Source organism: Rhipicephalus sanguineus, chromosome 8 (assembly GCF_013339695.2).
Source record: "Rhipicephalus sanguineus isolate Rsan-2018 chromosome 8, BIME_Rsan_1.4, whole genome shotgun sequence".
In the NCBI taxonomy this organism is placed as follows: domain Eukaryota; kingdom Metazoa; phylum Arthropoda; class Arachnida; order Ixodida; family Ixodidae; genus Rhipicephalus; species Rhipicephalus sanguineus.
This window is the reverse complement of record NC_051183.1, coordinates 168,662,364-168,677,314: the sequence shown is the minus strand read 5'-3', so window position 1 is coordinate 168,677,314 and position 14,951 is coordinate 168,662,364. Positions and strand designations below refer to the sequence as shown.

General features: G+C 45.8%; 2 protein-coding genes across 2 annotated transcripts in view; one reads left to right on the top strand and one right to left on the bottom strand.

Moving 5' to 3' along the window:
- The first annotated feature begins 338 nt into the window (after positions 1-338).
- On the top strand, positions 339-1,682 carry LOC125759637 (uncharacterized). Its single transcript, XM_049418657.1, has one exon. It carries the CDS (start codon positions 339-341, stop codon positions 1,680-1,682), a length of 1,344 nt encoding a protein of 447 aa, XP_049274614.1.
- An 11,600-nt stretch (positions 1,683-13,282) lies between these two features.
- Positions 13,283-14,951, bottom strand: part of LOC119402470 (probable cytochrome P450 301a1, mitochondrial) — a 274,119-nt gene continuing 272,450 nt past the window's right edge. The window contains exon 9 of the mRNA XM_037669626.1: positions 13,283-13,449. Coding sequence (XP_037525554.1) covers positions 13,339-13,449 — 111 coding nt within the window. The 3' untranslated portion in view covers positions 13,283-13,338. The remainder of the gene's footprint in view (positions 13,450-14,951) is intronic.

The following is a 14,951-nucleotide window of genomic DNA, read 5'->3' as shown; positions in this document are numbered from 1 at the left end:
AGCCAACTTCAGTTGAGAGATGGCGTTCTTTTTGTTTCAGTACGTTTTTACCCAACAGGTAGGCTCCCATCTCGACTCGGAATGTAGCTCTGTCCTGAATCCTGTCGTGCCCAGTATGTCCTTTTAGAAAGGTAAGAGTACGCTAAGTATACTGAGTGCTACATATTTGCTGTTCTTGTTATTTCGTGAGCCTTGTTGTAGAATAATTTCCTCTATTAAACAATTTCATCGCAGCTCACTCTTTCCGATAGGTTACAAACACAAATGATTTTGTTTCCTTCCTTAAACGCCATGAAAAAGTGACATTTTGTGTAAATCATGTCTTGTCCTTTTTACAGATGCCAGGGATTCGTTACTATCGTTGCTCACGGTGCGGCAGCCATAGATTTTCACTCAACTCGCTCTTCAGGCATTTGAACCTAGCCCATGGCCACGAGACAGACTGGATCTGCGGCGTTGAAGGATGTATGCAGACATTCAGAGTCTTCGCTTCATACAGAAAACATGTGTATCGCAATCATGATGAGGCATTAGGAGTGAACCGGCGTCCTCAACAAAATCTTGTGGCGGAAAGAACACCAAGCAGCACAGAAACACAACCTGGCGCTGGCTGTAGTCAGGAGGATCAAGAAGCAATTCCCATAGAAGATTCCCGATCGGAGTGCTCTGATGTTCCAAGTGACTACGTGAGACATCTGTCCGTCATGTTTTTAAAATGGAAGGAAGCAAGACGCCTTCCAGAGTCAACGGTGAATGAAATAGCAAATGACATCATCCCATTCGTTGCTTCTATCTTAGATGATGACAAACTTCTGTCGAATGAAGAAAATTCTGCAGAGCTAAAAAGGGCGTACAAAACGCAGATGAGCAAGCTCTTGACAGAAAGCGGCCGAAAGGCGCACTGGAAGAATAACTTCACGCTTGTTGAGCCCAAAACCATATTGCTTGGAAAGGTGAATGGAAAGTGTGAAACTATGGAGTACGTGCCACTGCGTGATGTGCTCAAGTGTATTTTAGAACATCCTGCCCTCTCAGGGGACTTCAACAGTTTTCTTGAGATGCATGATCAGATGTGCTCAGTTTTTGATGGTAGTGCTTTTAAGAATCACTCTTTTTTTGCTGGGGACAAGAGCAAGATTTGCTTGCAGTTGTACACAGATGAATTCGAGGTGTGCAACCCTTTGGGGAGCAAAAGGGGAAAGCACAAGTTGACTGCGGTCTACTTTTCTGTGCTCAACTTCAACACTAAATATCGCTCGGCGCTTTCAGGCATCAACTTGGTCATTCTAGTGAAAGACAAACATGTCTCCACATACGGTTTTCAAAAGATTCTTGCACCCTTGCTTGAAGATGTGGCCATATTAGAAAACGATGGCATAGTTGCAAATGGAAAAGGTATGAAAGGGTCTGTTTTTATACTTACTGTGGACAACCTTTCCAGCCACAGAATTGGGGGTTTTAAGGCTTCATTCACTCAAGGAAGAATATGCAGATTCTGTATGGCACTGCGCCACGAGGTGAACTACAAGCATCTAGAGAGTGACTATGTGCAGCGAACGCCGGAAGGGCATCAACATCATTTAAACATGCTGGATGCAGGGCTGCCAACTGCATCACTGTATGGCGTCAAGGAGGTTTGCCCACTTCTTGCACTTCAAGGATTCGATCCAACCCAGATTTAATGCACGACCTGCACGAAGGCATCATACCATTCACACTGAAGTACATTATTTCGTCTTTAATTTCACAAGGTTTCTTCACACTTGAACATCTCAACAACTTGATTGTAGAATGGAAGTATGACCCATGCGATTCAAAGAACAAACCAGAGAAGCTTTCTAAGCTCTTTCTTTCTGGAAAGGCTACCATTGAGGGTTCTGCAACACAAATTTTTGCACTGTTTCGCCACCTTTCTCTTTTTGTAGGTAACTGTGTTCCAGTTGGCAACCAAGTCTGGCAGCTTTATTTACTTCTTAGAGAAATCATGGACATCATCATGAGCCACAAAATCCCAGTCTCGCACATAGCGTACTTGCAGAGAAAGATACACCTTTTTTGTCTAGAATTTAAGGCGTTGTTTCCGTCATGTTCATTTCCTTGCAAGATGCATTACCTCATTCATTATCTATCTTGTATTCAGGAATTTGGACCTTTGGTTGACATCTGGGCAATCCGTTTTGAGGCAAAGCACCAGTACTTTAAAGACATTTCGCGTAAAGTTCATAATTGGAAGCGCATTTCGCACACTCTTGCCATGAGACACCAGTTCTGTCAGTGTTTTTATTTTATTTCTGGTGAGGACAAGAGCATGCCGGTTACAAGTGGCTGTCAGTCTGTTTTATATGAGCATCTGCCTTGCTGTGTTAAAGAGTTCATTTCCAAACATGGCCTTGAATGCAACAATTGTTTTAATGTGAATTGTGTCACCATGGACGGAAGGTCATACCGTGTAGGATGCAGCCTCGTCCTTAACGTTCCAGATGACAGCTTGCCTGAGTTTGTGAATGTTTGCGGACTATTTTATGTGAACAAAGTTCTTTTGATCGTGTTGGAGCTACTTGAAACTGTTTGCTTCGATGAACACTTCCATGCGTTTGTTGTTAGCACGACTGACAAGTACAGAATCTTAACATCCTTCTCAGAGTTTGTGATGGAGCCACTTTACATACGTAAACACATGGGGCGCAGCATTATAAGCACTCGACATGCCTTGTTTTAAAATATTTATTCAAGTGTTTACAAATGTCGATTGCTTCGCTGCCAATTGGCGTGTATGTTTCTTTTCTGACTCAGTGTCGTTTTCAATCACACGCTTGTCGTGCAGCACTTGTATTCCCGCTAAACACAGCATCCCTGCACTTTACTACAGAAGCTCTCCTATTTTCAGAGCATGTGCTCCTAATGTGCCAACGCATGTTACCAATTTTTAAGTATATCTACGTGAATGCATCTATGTATGTATTTGTGTATTCATGCATTGCATGTATAGGTCTGTATTTTATCTTGACATAATTTGTCAATGTGACTGGTTTTTTTGCATTGCTATTTTTCACATACTTGTTCAGTTTTATCACTTATTTGTTGCTTCTTCTGCTGAGAGGAGGCAAAATATTCGAGTGTACTTAGTTTGAACCAGGCGTTTCTTTAGGTTGTAGATATTTGTATAAACTGATACCAGATATTTCTCATGTTGTTTCTATTTTGTTGTATTGCAATGTCTACACGCAATAAACATAAAGAGTGTGCAGATGGTCTCACATTAAATTACAGCATCGAGAAATCACGAACACATCTCTGTATATTACAGTTTTTTACGGATTGTTCTACTGCCAGCTACACATATTCTGTGTGCGTGCGTGTGTGTGTGTGACGCTAGATGATGGAGACGTGGTTCGGCTCACATGCCATACTTTGCTGCATTTTCCATCTGATCCATCGTACCATCTGATCCATCGTGTTAAAGGGTGTTGCAAAGGGTGTTAAAACGTAAAATCACCCTTTTTACACCCTTTTGGGTGTAAAATTTTTTACTGTGTAGATAGATAGATACGTAGATAGAAACGCTCAAAGTGCCACAGGTTCGCTAAGAAATGCTTCGCATTTAATACTGGTCTCGCGATTCAACTGTATACAAAGAGAGCAGCCCGAGTGACGCTTTTTACAGCGAGAGCTGTTATGAGATCATTTCAACGGCCGTTTTTGGTGGCGTAGTTGTCCGCCGCCGCCGCCGCCGGTGTCCGTAACCACTATCGCTCGAAATAAGAAAAAAAAACGAAATAAGAAAAAATTTCGAGGATGGAACAGGGTTCGAACCTGGGCCCTCTGGGTGGGAGCCCAGTGTTGTACCTCAGAGCCATGCCGGTGCTTGGAACTGCCTCGCAAAACGACGCTATACAGGCTTCATGTCCAGAAGGAACCACATTAACATAATGTAATTTAGTGTGGTAGAAGAGTGAAATAACAACCACGCACCACACAACGCGAATTCTGTAACCAGGCGTCACACAATGCGAATTGCGCAACGAGTGGGCTGTTGGATGCCTCCAACCCACTACAAGGGTCTCTGCAATAATCCTTCATCGTCATCAGGCACAACACCAACAAAGTGCACATAATGCCTTACATGTTTTTAGCGGGTACCACGGCTCTCCGTTGAATGACGAAAAATGGCATAGTGGCTGCTTCCCTACTTCACAGAAATTATGATTTATAGCGTAGTGGGTTCCTCGCAAGTGCACTTGCATTGGTTGCCAAGCAAGCCCATGAGCCCATCATCCATTTCCTCAGGGTCTCAATAAAGTTCTTCCCCCTCTCTCTGTCTCTCTTTCTCACGTCAATGTATGTTATATTGCATGGTGGGAGTGTTAAATAGGGACCGGGCGTCACACAATGCGAATTACGTAACTGGTGAGCCGTTTAAAGCTTCCAAACCATTATAATGGTCTGAGCCACAATTCTTCATCGTCATCAGTCATCACGTAAACAAAGTGCACATAATGCCTTACATATGTGTAGCTGGAACCTCGCTTCTGCGCACAATGACGAATAATGGCGTTGTAGGTGCTTGCCAATTTCAGAAATATTGTGATTTATGGCGTAGTGGGTACATTGCTAGTGTGCTTGTATTAGTAGCCCCAAGAGAGTTTAAAACGGCTCTAGAAATGCCGCTCTTCCAGCTTTCGCTGTGACTGTGCTGCGCTTTCCGCGCAGGCCTGGCATTTTTTACTGCACAGTGGTTGTTTAAAATGTTTTGTGGTCGTAATCTATTGGACTTTGTACTTTCTTGAATGCTATACATGCGCGTTTGTTGACATATCATTTTAAAATAGTGCGCTCGTTGCTTTCGAATGCCACGGAGCCGTGTACAACCGTGCGCTATTGCAAACAGCATGCGAGGGCTCGCGATCAGCTAAAAGAGGAGTGCGATGACATACCGAACAAACAGCGTCATCTCCTGAACGGCTCCGTAACTCCTTGCTCCGTGATCGCAGCGCACGCTGACCGAATAAAGCAAAAGAAATATAAAATGGGAGGGATAAGGGGATGTAAAGCGAAGGGCAGACGTGGCATGAGAACCTGCGGACTATCAAATCAAATCAAACTTTAGAAGAACTTGTTTTTGGGCGAGTTGGTGCCTTAGTTTGCTGAACAGTTTGCTGGACGAAAATCAAACTTTATTTCGTCCACAAGTTTGTGTGTTGTGGAACACGAGGCTCGAGAAAAAGTGGAACTATCCACTTGAGAAGCCTTGAGCCCCCGTTTTACAGGGCATACAGCGAGAGCGCAAAAAACATATACAGTTTTTATGGAACTTAAGCTAATGTCACAGAACAATACAATAGTTACAAGAAATACAATACAATATTATATTTATACAATGATAAATCCTTCCGAAATCATGACAACAAAATGAGCTTTCCTTTACACAATTTTTGGGTGAAAAAAAAGAAAAACAGTAAAATTTGGAAGTGTATCGAACAGAAGCTGTACACTCTACAAAAAGAAAATGGATTAATTTATGGTGACCAAAAACGCTTTGATTGCGTGGTTTCCAGTTGTTTTCAAATCAATACCACATTTATGCAGTTCATTCAACAGTTTTGAAGTGTATAACGGAGCATTTGTTGTGTTAACATGAGGCGTGAAAATGGCATTTTCCAGATATCATCATTACGGGTATCATAAGCCCTTGTAATCGGTGTCAATTCGGACAATGTACGAAGTAGTCCTTCTGTATCATGTTTATACTTCCTGGCTAGATTTAATGAGTACAAGTTATGAACTGACGTGATATCGTATTTGATATACAAGGGTTTTGTGTGCGCAGTTTTTTCAGCACACGCAATGTGAAGTAGTGCTTTTTTTTTGTAACATATACAGCTGGTTGAGGTTCATTAGCGTTGTTGTGCCCCAAACTAAACAGCAATAGTTTAAATTAGAAAGAAATAGTGCATTGTAAATATGAAGTTTGACGGCTGTTGGCAAGTAGAATTTAAATTTCGCCAATATTCCTACTACCTTAGCTACCTGCGTAGCAATATGATTTACCTGAATGTCGCAAGATAGATTCTTTTGAAAAAATACTCCAAGGGATTTTACTGAATCAACAATTTCTATACGCGAGTTTTCCAAAGTAAGATTCAAAATGGGTGGTTCAGGTGATTGTCGGGGAGTGAAGATAACGGCTTTTGTTTTGGCTGTGTTGATATCAAGCGAATTGACTACGCTCCACTTGTGTAAGTCATCGAGAGCTATGCACTCTGGCTGCTTCGGCCCGCACTGTCTTGCGAAGCGTGCAGAGATAGGTGCCTGCTGGACTCTTTGCGCCGATCTACTCTCGTGTGGCAGCACTGATTTATCGCGGACGCGCAGCAGCGTCTGTGGCACTGCCCACGCACATTTATATACGTAATTAAATCATTGCTTTCGTCTATCTGCAACAGCAACAAGATAATGTTGATCAATCTTACTCTCTCGCGCGTGTACAACGTTGGCCGTCTCTTTTAAAAGGCATTTATCGTAGTATATTATTCCGCAAGCCTAGCTTATGTTGCAGGCGAGCAACTAAATTGCACGGAGAAATAATAACTGAGGTTAATGACCGCATTCGCGCGCGCCGGTCATTTCCGAATCAAAGCACACTGTCGATCTTGTTGACGAAACAAGTTCGCGTCGGCACATTAGTTTTGTTCGTTCAGGTCAATTCGAATAGAAATAGCGCTTCCTTGTTCCTTGCATTGTTAGAGCTCCCTCGTTGCCCGAACACCGCACGAAGTTTTGTGAAGTCATCGCAGAAGGAAGTTAAAAAAACCAGTAACTAGCCCCTGAAAGGCTGCGATAGGCTACTGGTTTCGTTTTCGCGCCAACAAAGCATGGCGGATTGAGCTTATGAGATTGTCGACAGATGGCGCTGTACATTTTGAATATCTCCTATTGAGCTACGGTGGCGGTCATCCTTCCGTCCACTTCATGGCATATATATGGGCATTGAAACCTGGGATTGTTAGTCAGCGCCACTTAGTTGTCATGACGGCGAGTGTGGGACACTTTTTTTTTCGGCCTGATGGTGTCACGACGCACGTAATTTTTTTACGAGGTGGTAGCTGACCAATAGTCCTTCGCACACTACCTGAATGCATCCAGTCTGCCAAACCTAGACTCTCGCTATGAATGAACGCAAGAAAGGTAATTTTAAGGGCTTTTCAGAGCAACTAATGAGGTTAATTAAACAAGGGCGAAGCAATGAATGCGATAGCAAGGAACTAATGCTATACGAAGTGAGGCTCGCCAATGGATACTCTCAGTTTGAACAGCGCTTCTGTTGCAAAGGCGGCCGAAGCAGCGAAGGAAACTAGCGTGCTTCAAGTGTCGAGCTGCGACACTTGATAGTTCGCGCTCATCTTCTGTTTGTTCGTTTGGCGGCGTCCCTGAGCTCGAGTGACATTCGTACGCGCCGTAACATGAGCGCGGACATCACGGTGAAAGCGTGAAACATTCCTGTACGCCTCGCCACGAGAAAACCGCGCGAGCAGACAGCGGAAGGGCAAGCTTCTCCCATGCGCAAATATAAGAAGAAGCGAGCGAGCTCGCCGACGACGACTTTTAAATGCGCCCGTCGGGCTCCTAGCGCCACCTCGCTGGTAATGAAGAAACGCTTATTATCGCCTGCTGTCTCTGAGTCCGTCCAGCGCTAAATGGTGTGTATATAACGCTCGCCGTTAGCTACGTGGAGGATCTGCGTTTCGTGGCGTAGTGGATAGCGCCGCTCTCTGCGGAGCAAGTGGTCCCTGGTTCGATTCCGCGCTTCGGAAGCATTTTTCTGAGTTATTTTTCTTTGGGGCCTTTATGTATATATACATACTTATACATATACGGTGCATGACGGCGGCGACGGCGACGGCGACGGCAAAATCCAGCCGAGACTGTCCATATAATTGCTATCGCAATAAAAAGCAAACGCACGAAAAGCCAACGTCATGCGTGCGCAGAAATGTTATGTCAGGCGAAGGAAGTTCGTAAGCGTGCGTACCTCGCAATCTAGAAAACAAACAGAATGTTCAGATATGCAGTCATCACCCAAACGACATCCCCTATACTTTCCTTGGCTTTCTTGTCTCTTAGTTATAATTAATGCTTCCATATTGCTAGCGAACACGCACAAAGCACGACATAGAAAGAGACAGGACAACCGCTAGTTCTGTCTAGGAAAGAAAAACGAGCCCTTAAATATCCCCCTTTTTTCGTTCATTCATAGCAGTGTTGTATGCGTTACCGAAAAAAAGTAACTAAGTACGTTACTCATTACGCTAACAAAAAGGGAACGCCCAAAGTACTGATTTAACGAGAATAATTTGCACAAATGTGCCGTTCCTTGGCAATACTGCATATATAGTGGCCTGAAATAGCCTGTACAGTTATATTTGGTGGCTTCTAACTCTGTGGCACATGGTAAGGCCATTTTTCTCAATGTGACATTAAACATAAGAAGATCGATGTCACCATCAACGCAAGGAAAACATCACTGAACAAACTTGCAGTAATTATAACGGTGTGCTTTGTGCTTCTACTAACAAAATTAATGCGTAAACTTGTAGCAAGAAAAATGCTTAAATGGCATAAATCTGACAAAAAATATTTGTGCGTATTTTTTTTCCAGTTTAACCTGCATATTTACTGCAAAAAATTCCAACTGTGTATGTGAAGCTGTTCAGGGTCATCCTCGCTTCGTCAGGAATTCAATAGCCCGAAAGCTAATCGCAGCTGCAGATAGCAAGGCTAATTTTGGAAACGAAGTTAATATGAAGTGTCAAAGTATTGCACGAACAACTTCCTAATGTAACTGCAACTTTCTGAATGTGAGAAACAGTTGGATTTCAAAGCTGTCATCAGACAGCTTTCCTCGTTTCTTGGTGAATACCTCCGCACCTAAGCAAAACAGGCGCTCGACGGACACACTTTGTAGTACTGTATTCACTCCTGTGGTACTCCGGACCCCTAAGCAGGTCCGCTCTTAATAGTCGGGTTGTGCTGAGTATGAGTTGCGATGGGGAAGCCACGCGTAGTGAGCACTTGCGCAGAGCAGCTCGCTTACGAAACGGAAAGGCGCGAACTTAGACGACAGCAAGATTGACGGCAGCGTGCGGCAAGCACCACCGAAGACCGTACCCGAGGGGCCGATCGTAAGCGGTAGGCCAGACGGGACTACGGGGGCCGCGAATCGGAGTACGCGGGGAAGACGCGCAAGTCACATGCCGCAAACTGGAAGAGTTAGGGGTGTTACGCGAAAATCAAGAGAGACTTTCTGCATAAACATTTTGGATGTTGTTGTGGTTTGTGCAATGGACTGTGCTTTGATGACTTGACCGTGATTGGCAATCTTTGAGGCGCAGCGAAGAGTTAGCGCGTGATAGGACTCTAGCGAAGAGACGAAGAAGGAAGCAGAACCCGGCCGTCTGGCTATATCGAAGGATTGGAACTGACTGAACGTGCCAGTGCCCGTAGCAGTTGCTCGTGCCCCACGCCCCTTAGTTCTCTTTTACTTGCAACACACTCCCGAGGCCGGCAAAGTTGCGTACGCTCCAGGAAAGTAAGCCACATGGATTCGGCGCTCTTATGATGCAGTTTGGTCGCTCTAGCCAGCGCCGACAGAATACTGGCTGAGACGTTGTGGTGCACCAGGACTACGTCGCCGACTTGAAGTCGTGGTGGTGTCTTAGGTACCTCTTCGTGGGCCGAGCGCAACAGCTGCACGTATAACTTGCGCGAGCTCTTCCACGAATGATCTGTTAGCGCTTGATCGAGTACTCGACGTCATAGATCGACACCTGTTGAAGGAGGGATTGCGGCTCCGAAGTCTTGTGGCAAGCACGATGCGCGATTGCCAAGCAGGAAGCGCGAAGGCATCGGTGGGCTTGGATCCACGTAGTCGGCAGATAAATAATTCAACGGGCGGCTGTTGTATCTGCTGATGGTGCTGCTGAAGTTGCTGGCGACGCTGCATGCAGCTGATGTTGCTGGATCTGTACTTGCTGGCAGTAGTTTTCGTAGATTCACATGGTTTTCTGATAATTCGCGTACTCCTTGAGGGTCATATTCATCAGCTGCTGCTGGTGTTGCATCTCAAGCTTCTGTAGCTGCTGCGCGATCATTTGCTGCTTGACAATTTCGGAAATCTGGTAGTCATCGGCGTGCTTTTGGTCCGCAGGTGCACCCAAGCTGGACGAAGACTCTGAGATCAACGACAATTTTTCTTCCTCGCTCGACGAGGACGACGACGATGCCGAGGCATCCTGGTTGCGTTCCGCAACGACCTCGCTGAAGACGGGCATCTCCACCGCTTTCGCAGGCAGTGGAGATTCGTGCACGTCCACTGTTGTCGGCAGCGGATTGTTGGTGCCCGCCTGAGCTCTGCTAACAATGACGTACATCGAGCCAACGTCTTCGGTTACCTGATTCTGAGCCATGGCGGCGTACTTGGAGACGTCGCCGCTGACTTGACGACCACGGTGTCTCCCGCTCCTTGACAGGCCTCGCTTCCGCCGGGTTCCTGCATCGTGTGCACGGCGTACTGCTGGGGATGTGTGGCGTAGCGACTGCCGATCCAGTGCTTTTCTCTGGTATAAGGCGCCATCTTCTTGCGGTATTTGGTGGCGCCGTACGCGGCCATGGAGTGCATGTGCCCGGTTGAGTGCTGGTCGTAGCAGCGCTGCTGCTGGCTGTACCGATCGTCGACTCGCCTACGCTTGAAGGAACACGAACTCGAGACCATACGGCCAGGATCAGGGACTCGCTTGGCCTTGAATGAAGACAAACCCGAGATCCTACCGCCAGGGTCGGACATGAGGAGCACGTGGGACGCGTAGAAGGGCTGCGCGCACTGTTGCTTTAGCGGCAGGCCCTGGAGGTACAGGGCGCCGCGCGACGGATAGTACATGCGTTCGCCCTGTTTGTCTGGGAACTAGGACTGCTTTGGCAAACTGTGGCTCAAGCCGTGAGGAACCGGTGTCTTGTAGTAGATGAGAATGGCGCGCCCGGGGTCTCCCTTGGCCATCTCAGTCTCCACGGCGTACCGTTCGGGCGCGTCCTCCTGCTGAAGTGCTGTTAATTCCATGGGAAGCGACAGGTCTTCGGAAGCGACAACACTTCGACCGGGGTGGGTAGGGTAGAGGTAGGTTCTTCATAGAATGGTGCGCGGCGAACTGCTGCTTAGGGAAGGTGTAGTTGCTTTGGTCCGCGTCCAGACCGTGCTCCCGAACAAAGAAGGCCTGGGATGCCGTGGGGGCCCGCCTGCATAGCCTGAGTTAGTGCGATGCGACAGACCGACGCTGCAGTCAATGCTGAAATGGCGGCGTCTTGTGGTTTCGAAACGAACGGTGCGTTGTTGGGCCTTGCGGCCTAGACGGATGGGTCAGGAAATCTTGAGGACGCGACACGGTTGCGAGGCGGACTCTCGTTTGAGTGTAGCTCACCTTCTTCTCGCACTCGTAAGCGGTAGTCAGGTCTGGTCTGCTTCCAAGTCATCGTAGTGAAGTGCAGCCTGTATCTCGCTGTCCAGGTTGATGAGAGGTGCGTTCTTTACCACGATTAGGGCGAGGACGTCCTGGAGCTTGCCAGCCGGGGTGGTCAGATCTGTAAGCAGGGCGTCGAGCGTTGACAGGCCCTTGGTAATGACCTTTCGGGCCAAGCGTCGCTTGGTGTGAAGTTGATCCATTGACGAAAGTCGAGGACCAGGCGAACGGGCTGGTTTCGGCAACAGTACGAATGTAGCGATGAGACGAAGAAGGAAACAGAACCCGGCCGTCTGAATATATCGAACGATTGGAACCAACTGAACGTACCAGCGCCCGTGGCAGTTGCTCGTGCTACACGCCCCTTCTTTGTCTTTTATTTGCAACATGTGCCTTTACAGAAAAGAAAGACGTGGCAAAGGTGTAAGTGTGTGGTACTTGCAAAGAGGCGTTGGTCCGGTGTGGAGTGCTGCGCCTGTTTACTACACAAGGATACGTCGTGTGCTGCAACCATCCATACGAAGTGAAAATTACTGAGGCAATGAAGTATTTACCAATAGTTACAGAATAGAAAGTTGGGCGAGTTGGTGTATATTCATATTAAAAGAAAAGCGGCGCACAAAAAGACGGAGACAAAGAAGAGAACCACACACAGCGCCGCGCTGTGTGTGGTTCTCTTCTTTGTCTCCGTCTTTTTGTGCGCCGCTTTTCTTTAAATATGAATTACCAATAGTTTTCTTACAAAGATGTTGAAATCTCTGCTGCTTATCGACCTTCGCAGGGAAGAATGTTCTAGATTTTTCAGTGTGCTTGTGCTTGGAATAATTGTTGATGCTGCAGAACGGTAAGCAGGGGCGAGTGCGTAGGGAAATGCGAGTCGTAACGATATGCTTGAAACGCCTCACTCCCAGTCGCTCACATGTCGTTAATCGCACCACCAGCTTCTGAAGTGCGCAGTTAAGAATGCGAGGGGTGACACCAAACAAGACTCACGCCGTACGCATCTTCCATGCAGGCCGGTATTTTTTTGCTTGCCCGGTTTTTGAAGGCTCACGTTAATACCTCTGGTGAAAACAAATACTGGCGCCTAGTCCTTCGTGTCGTTTTAGCCAGGAATCGCAGCCCCTGATGCGTACTGAATCAATCTCAAGGTGAGGATGGCTTGAATTTGTGTTGCATTGCTACCGAACTGACGTAAAGGTTGCCAAGCCGCTATATCTCTGTCTCTCTACGTGACTCGCGCAACGCACGTCACGCGCACACCTTCATTGTGGACGACCTCGGCCACTTTTTTTGTCTGGCAGCGACAACTTTATCGGAGCGACTCTGAGACGCGTGGAAGTCTCGCATTAGTATGTTGCCCTGCCACCACAGCGAGCGCAGTTCCGCTTCGAGAAGCACATTCACAGCCAACCGACAATTGGGCGCAGATATCCGCCCATGTTCTCCGACTGTGTGAGAATACCCGTGTCCCACCGTCGAGGAGCGACGCTTAGTTTTGTAACCCTTTAAGAGCGCGGCACAGCGTCGTTGTAGGGATGCGAAAGGAGGGCGAAAGAAAAGAGCAAATGCTACAGCAAATGAGATAGCCATCTATCCTTCCCGCCGCTGCCGTGAATTTACGGACGTGACTCCTACCTGGTGGTGTTGCAAGGAACCAAGCGATAAAGCCACAGAGAAGCAGCGTAAATTGCGTCAACTGGCACACAATAACGAAGGTGGTCGTACAAGTAAGCATTACATCGTCCTCTACAAGAACAACACAAGCAGTTTGCGAGCATGCTTTATTTAAATTCATCTGAAGTACTCGGAAGAGTCACCCATGTACTTGCTACTCGAGTTTAATGAAGCGGAACCTGGGTGCTTTCTGTGGCCGACTCGTCATCTGTGAAAGGAAGCCAATGTCCCCATGGTGGTTCTCCACTCTGAATTCTTTCAATACCTGCGGAAGAAAATAACGTCGGTGTGTACGTTATCAAGGCATTGAGTTGCTCGTGACCATGCAGATGATAGCTTCAGAGATAATTAAGCACGCACCGACATACCGACGTGCATACATATATATATATATATATATATATATATATATATATATATATATATATATATATATATATATATATATATATATATATATATATATATATATATATATATATATATATATATATATATATATGATATATATATATATCTTCCATGCAGGCATATATATATATATATATATATATATATATATATATATATATATATATATATATATATATATATATATATATATATATATATATATATATATATATATATATCATCAGTATGTCTACGCCCACTGCAGGGCAAAGGCTTCGCGATTGCCATCTCTTGGAATCCAGTCAGTTACCCTTAATGACCACCGGTTATCCTGCCGACGTGCTGCGTGGCCGGTCCATATCCATTTCTTCTTGATTTTTTCACTGTTTGTTCCCTGACCCACCCTGCTCTCTTCTTGTCTCTTAAGATTACACCTATCATTTTCCTTTCCATCGCTCGCTGCGTCGTCCTCAATTTAAGTTCAACCCTCTTTGTAAGTCTCCAAGTTTCTCATCCGTAGGTAAGAACCGGTAAGATGCAGCTGTTATATACCTTCCTCTCGGGGGATAGTGGTAGACTACCATTCATGATTTCATAATGCTTGCCGAATGAGCCCCATCCCATCCTTATTCTTCTGGTTATTTCACTCTCATGGTTCGGCTCCGCGGTTACTACCTGTCCTAAGTAGACGTACTCCTTTACAACGTCCAGTGTCTCGCCACCTATAGCAAAGCGCTCTTCTCTGCCAAGCTTGTTCCACATTACTTTAGTTATAAACATATATATATATATATATATATATATATATATATATATGAGGAAGGAAGTGTCCTTGGATCCAGTCGAATCAATGCTTTGCGAAGTAGAGGACGTGCCACACGAAAACTTGTTATTAATCCGACGTTTCAGCCGGGGACCGGCCTTCATCAGGGAACCCTGATGATGGCCGGTCCCCGGCTGAAACGTCGGATTAATAAAAAGTTTTCGTGTGGCACGTCCTCTACTTCGCAAAGCATATATATATATATATATATATATAATTCTGTTAGCAATTACTTTTGTAAATAGCTTGTAGACAACGAATAGTAAGTTCATGGGCATGTAATTTTTCAGGTCCTTGACGTCCCCTTTCTTATGGATCAAGATTATGGCATTCTTCCAAGATCCTGGTATCCTCCCCGTCGAGAGACATTCGTGGCCAGTTTTTCTAACATAATCTCTCCACCGTCTTTCAAAAGCGGCTTTGCCTCTTTGCATTCCCTTTAGGGCTTTCTTTACTTCTCCTGTCAATACTGGTGGGATGTCAGATTCGTCCGGGCTATTACTGCTCCTCACGTTATCATTCTGACTGTATCGGCTACTGTACACATCTCT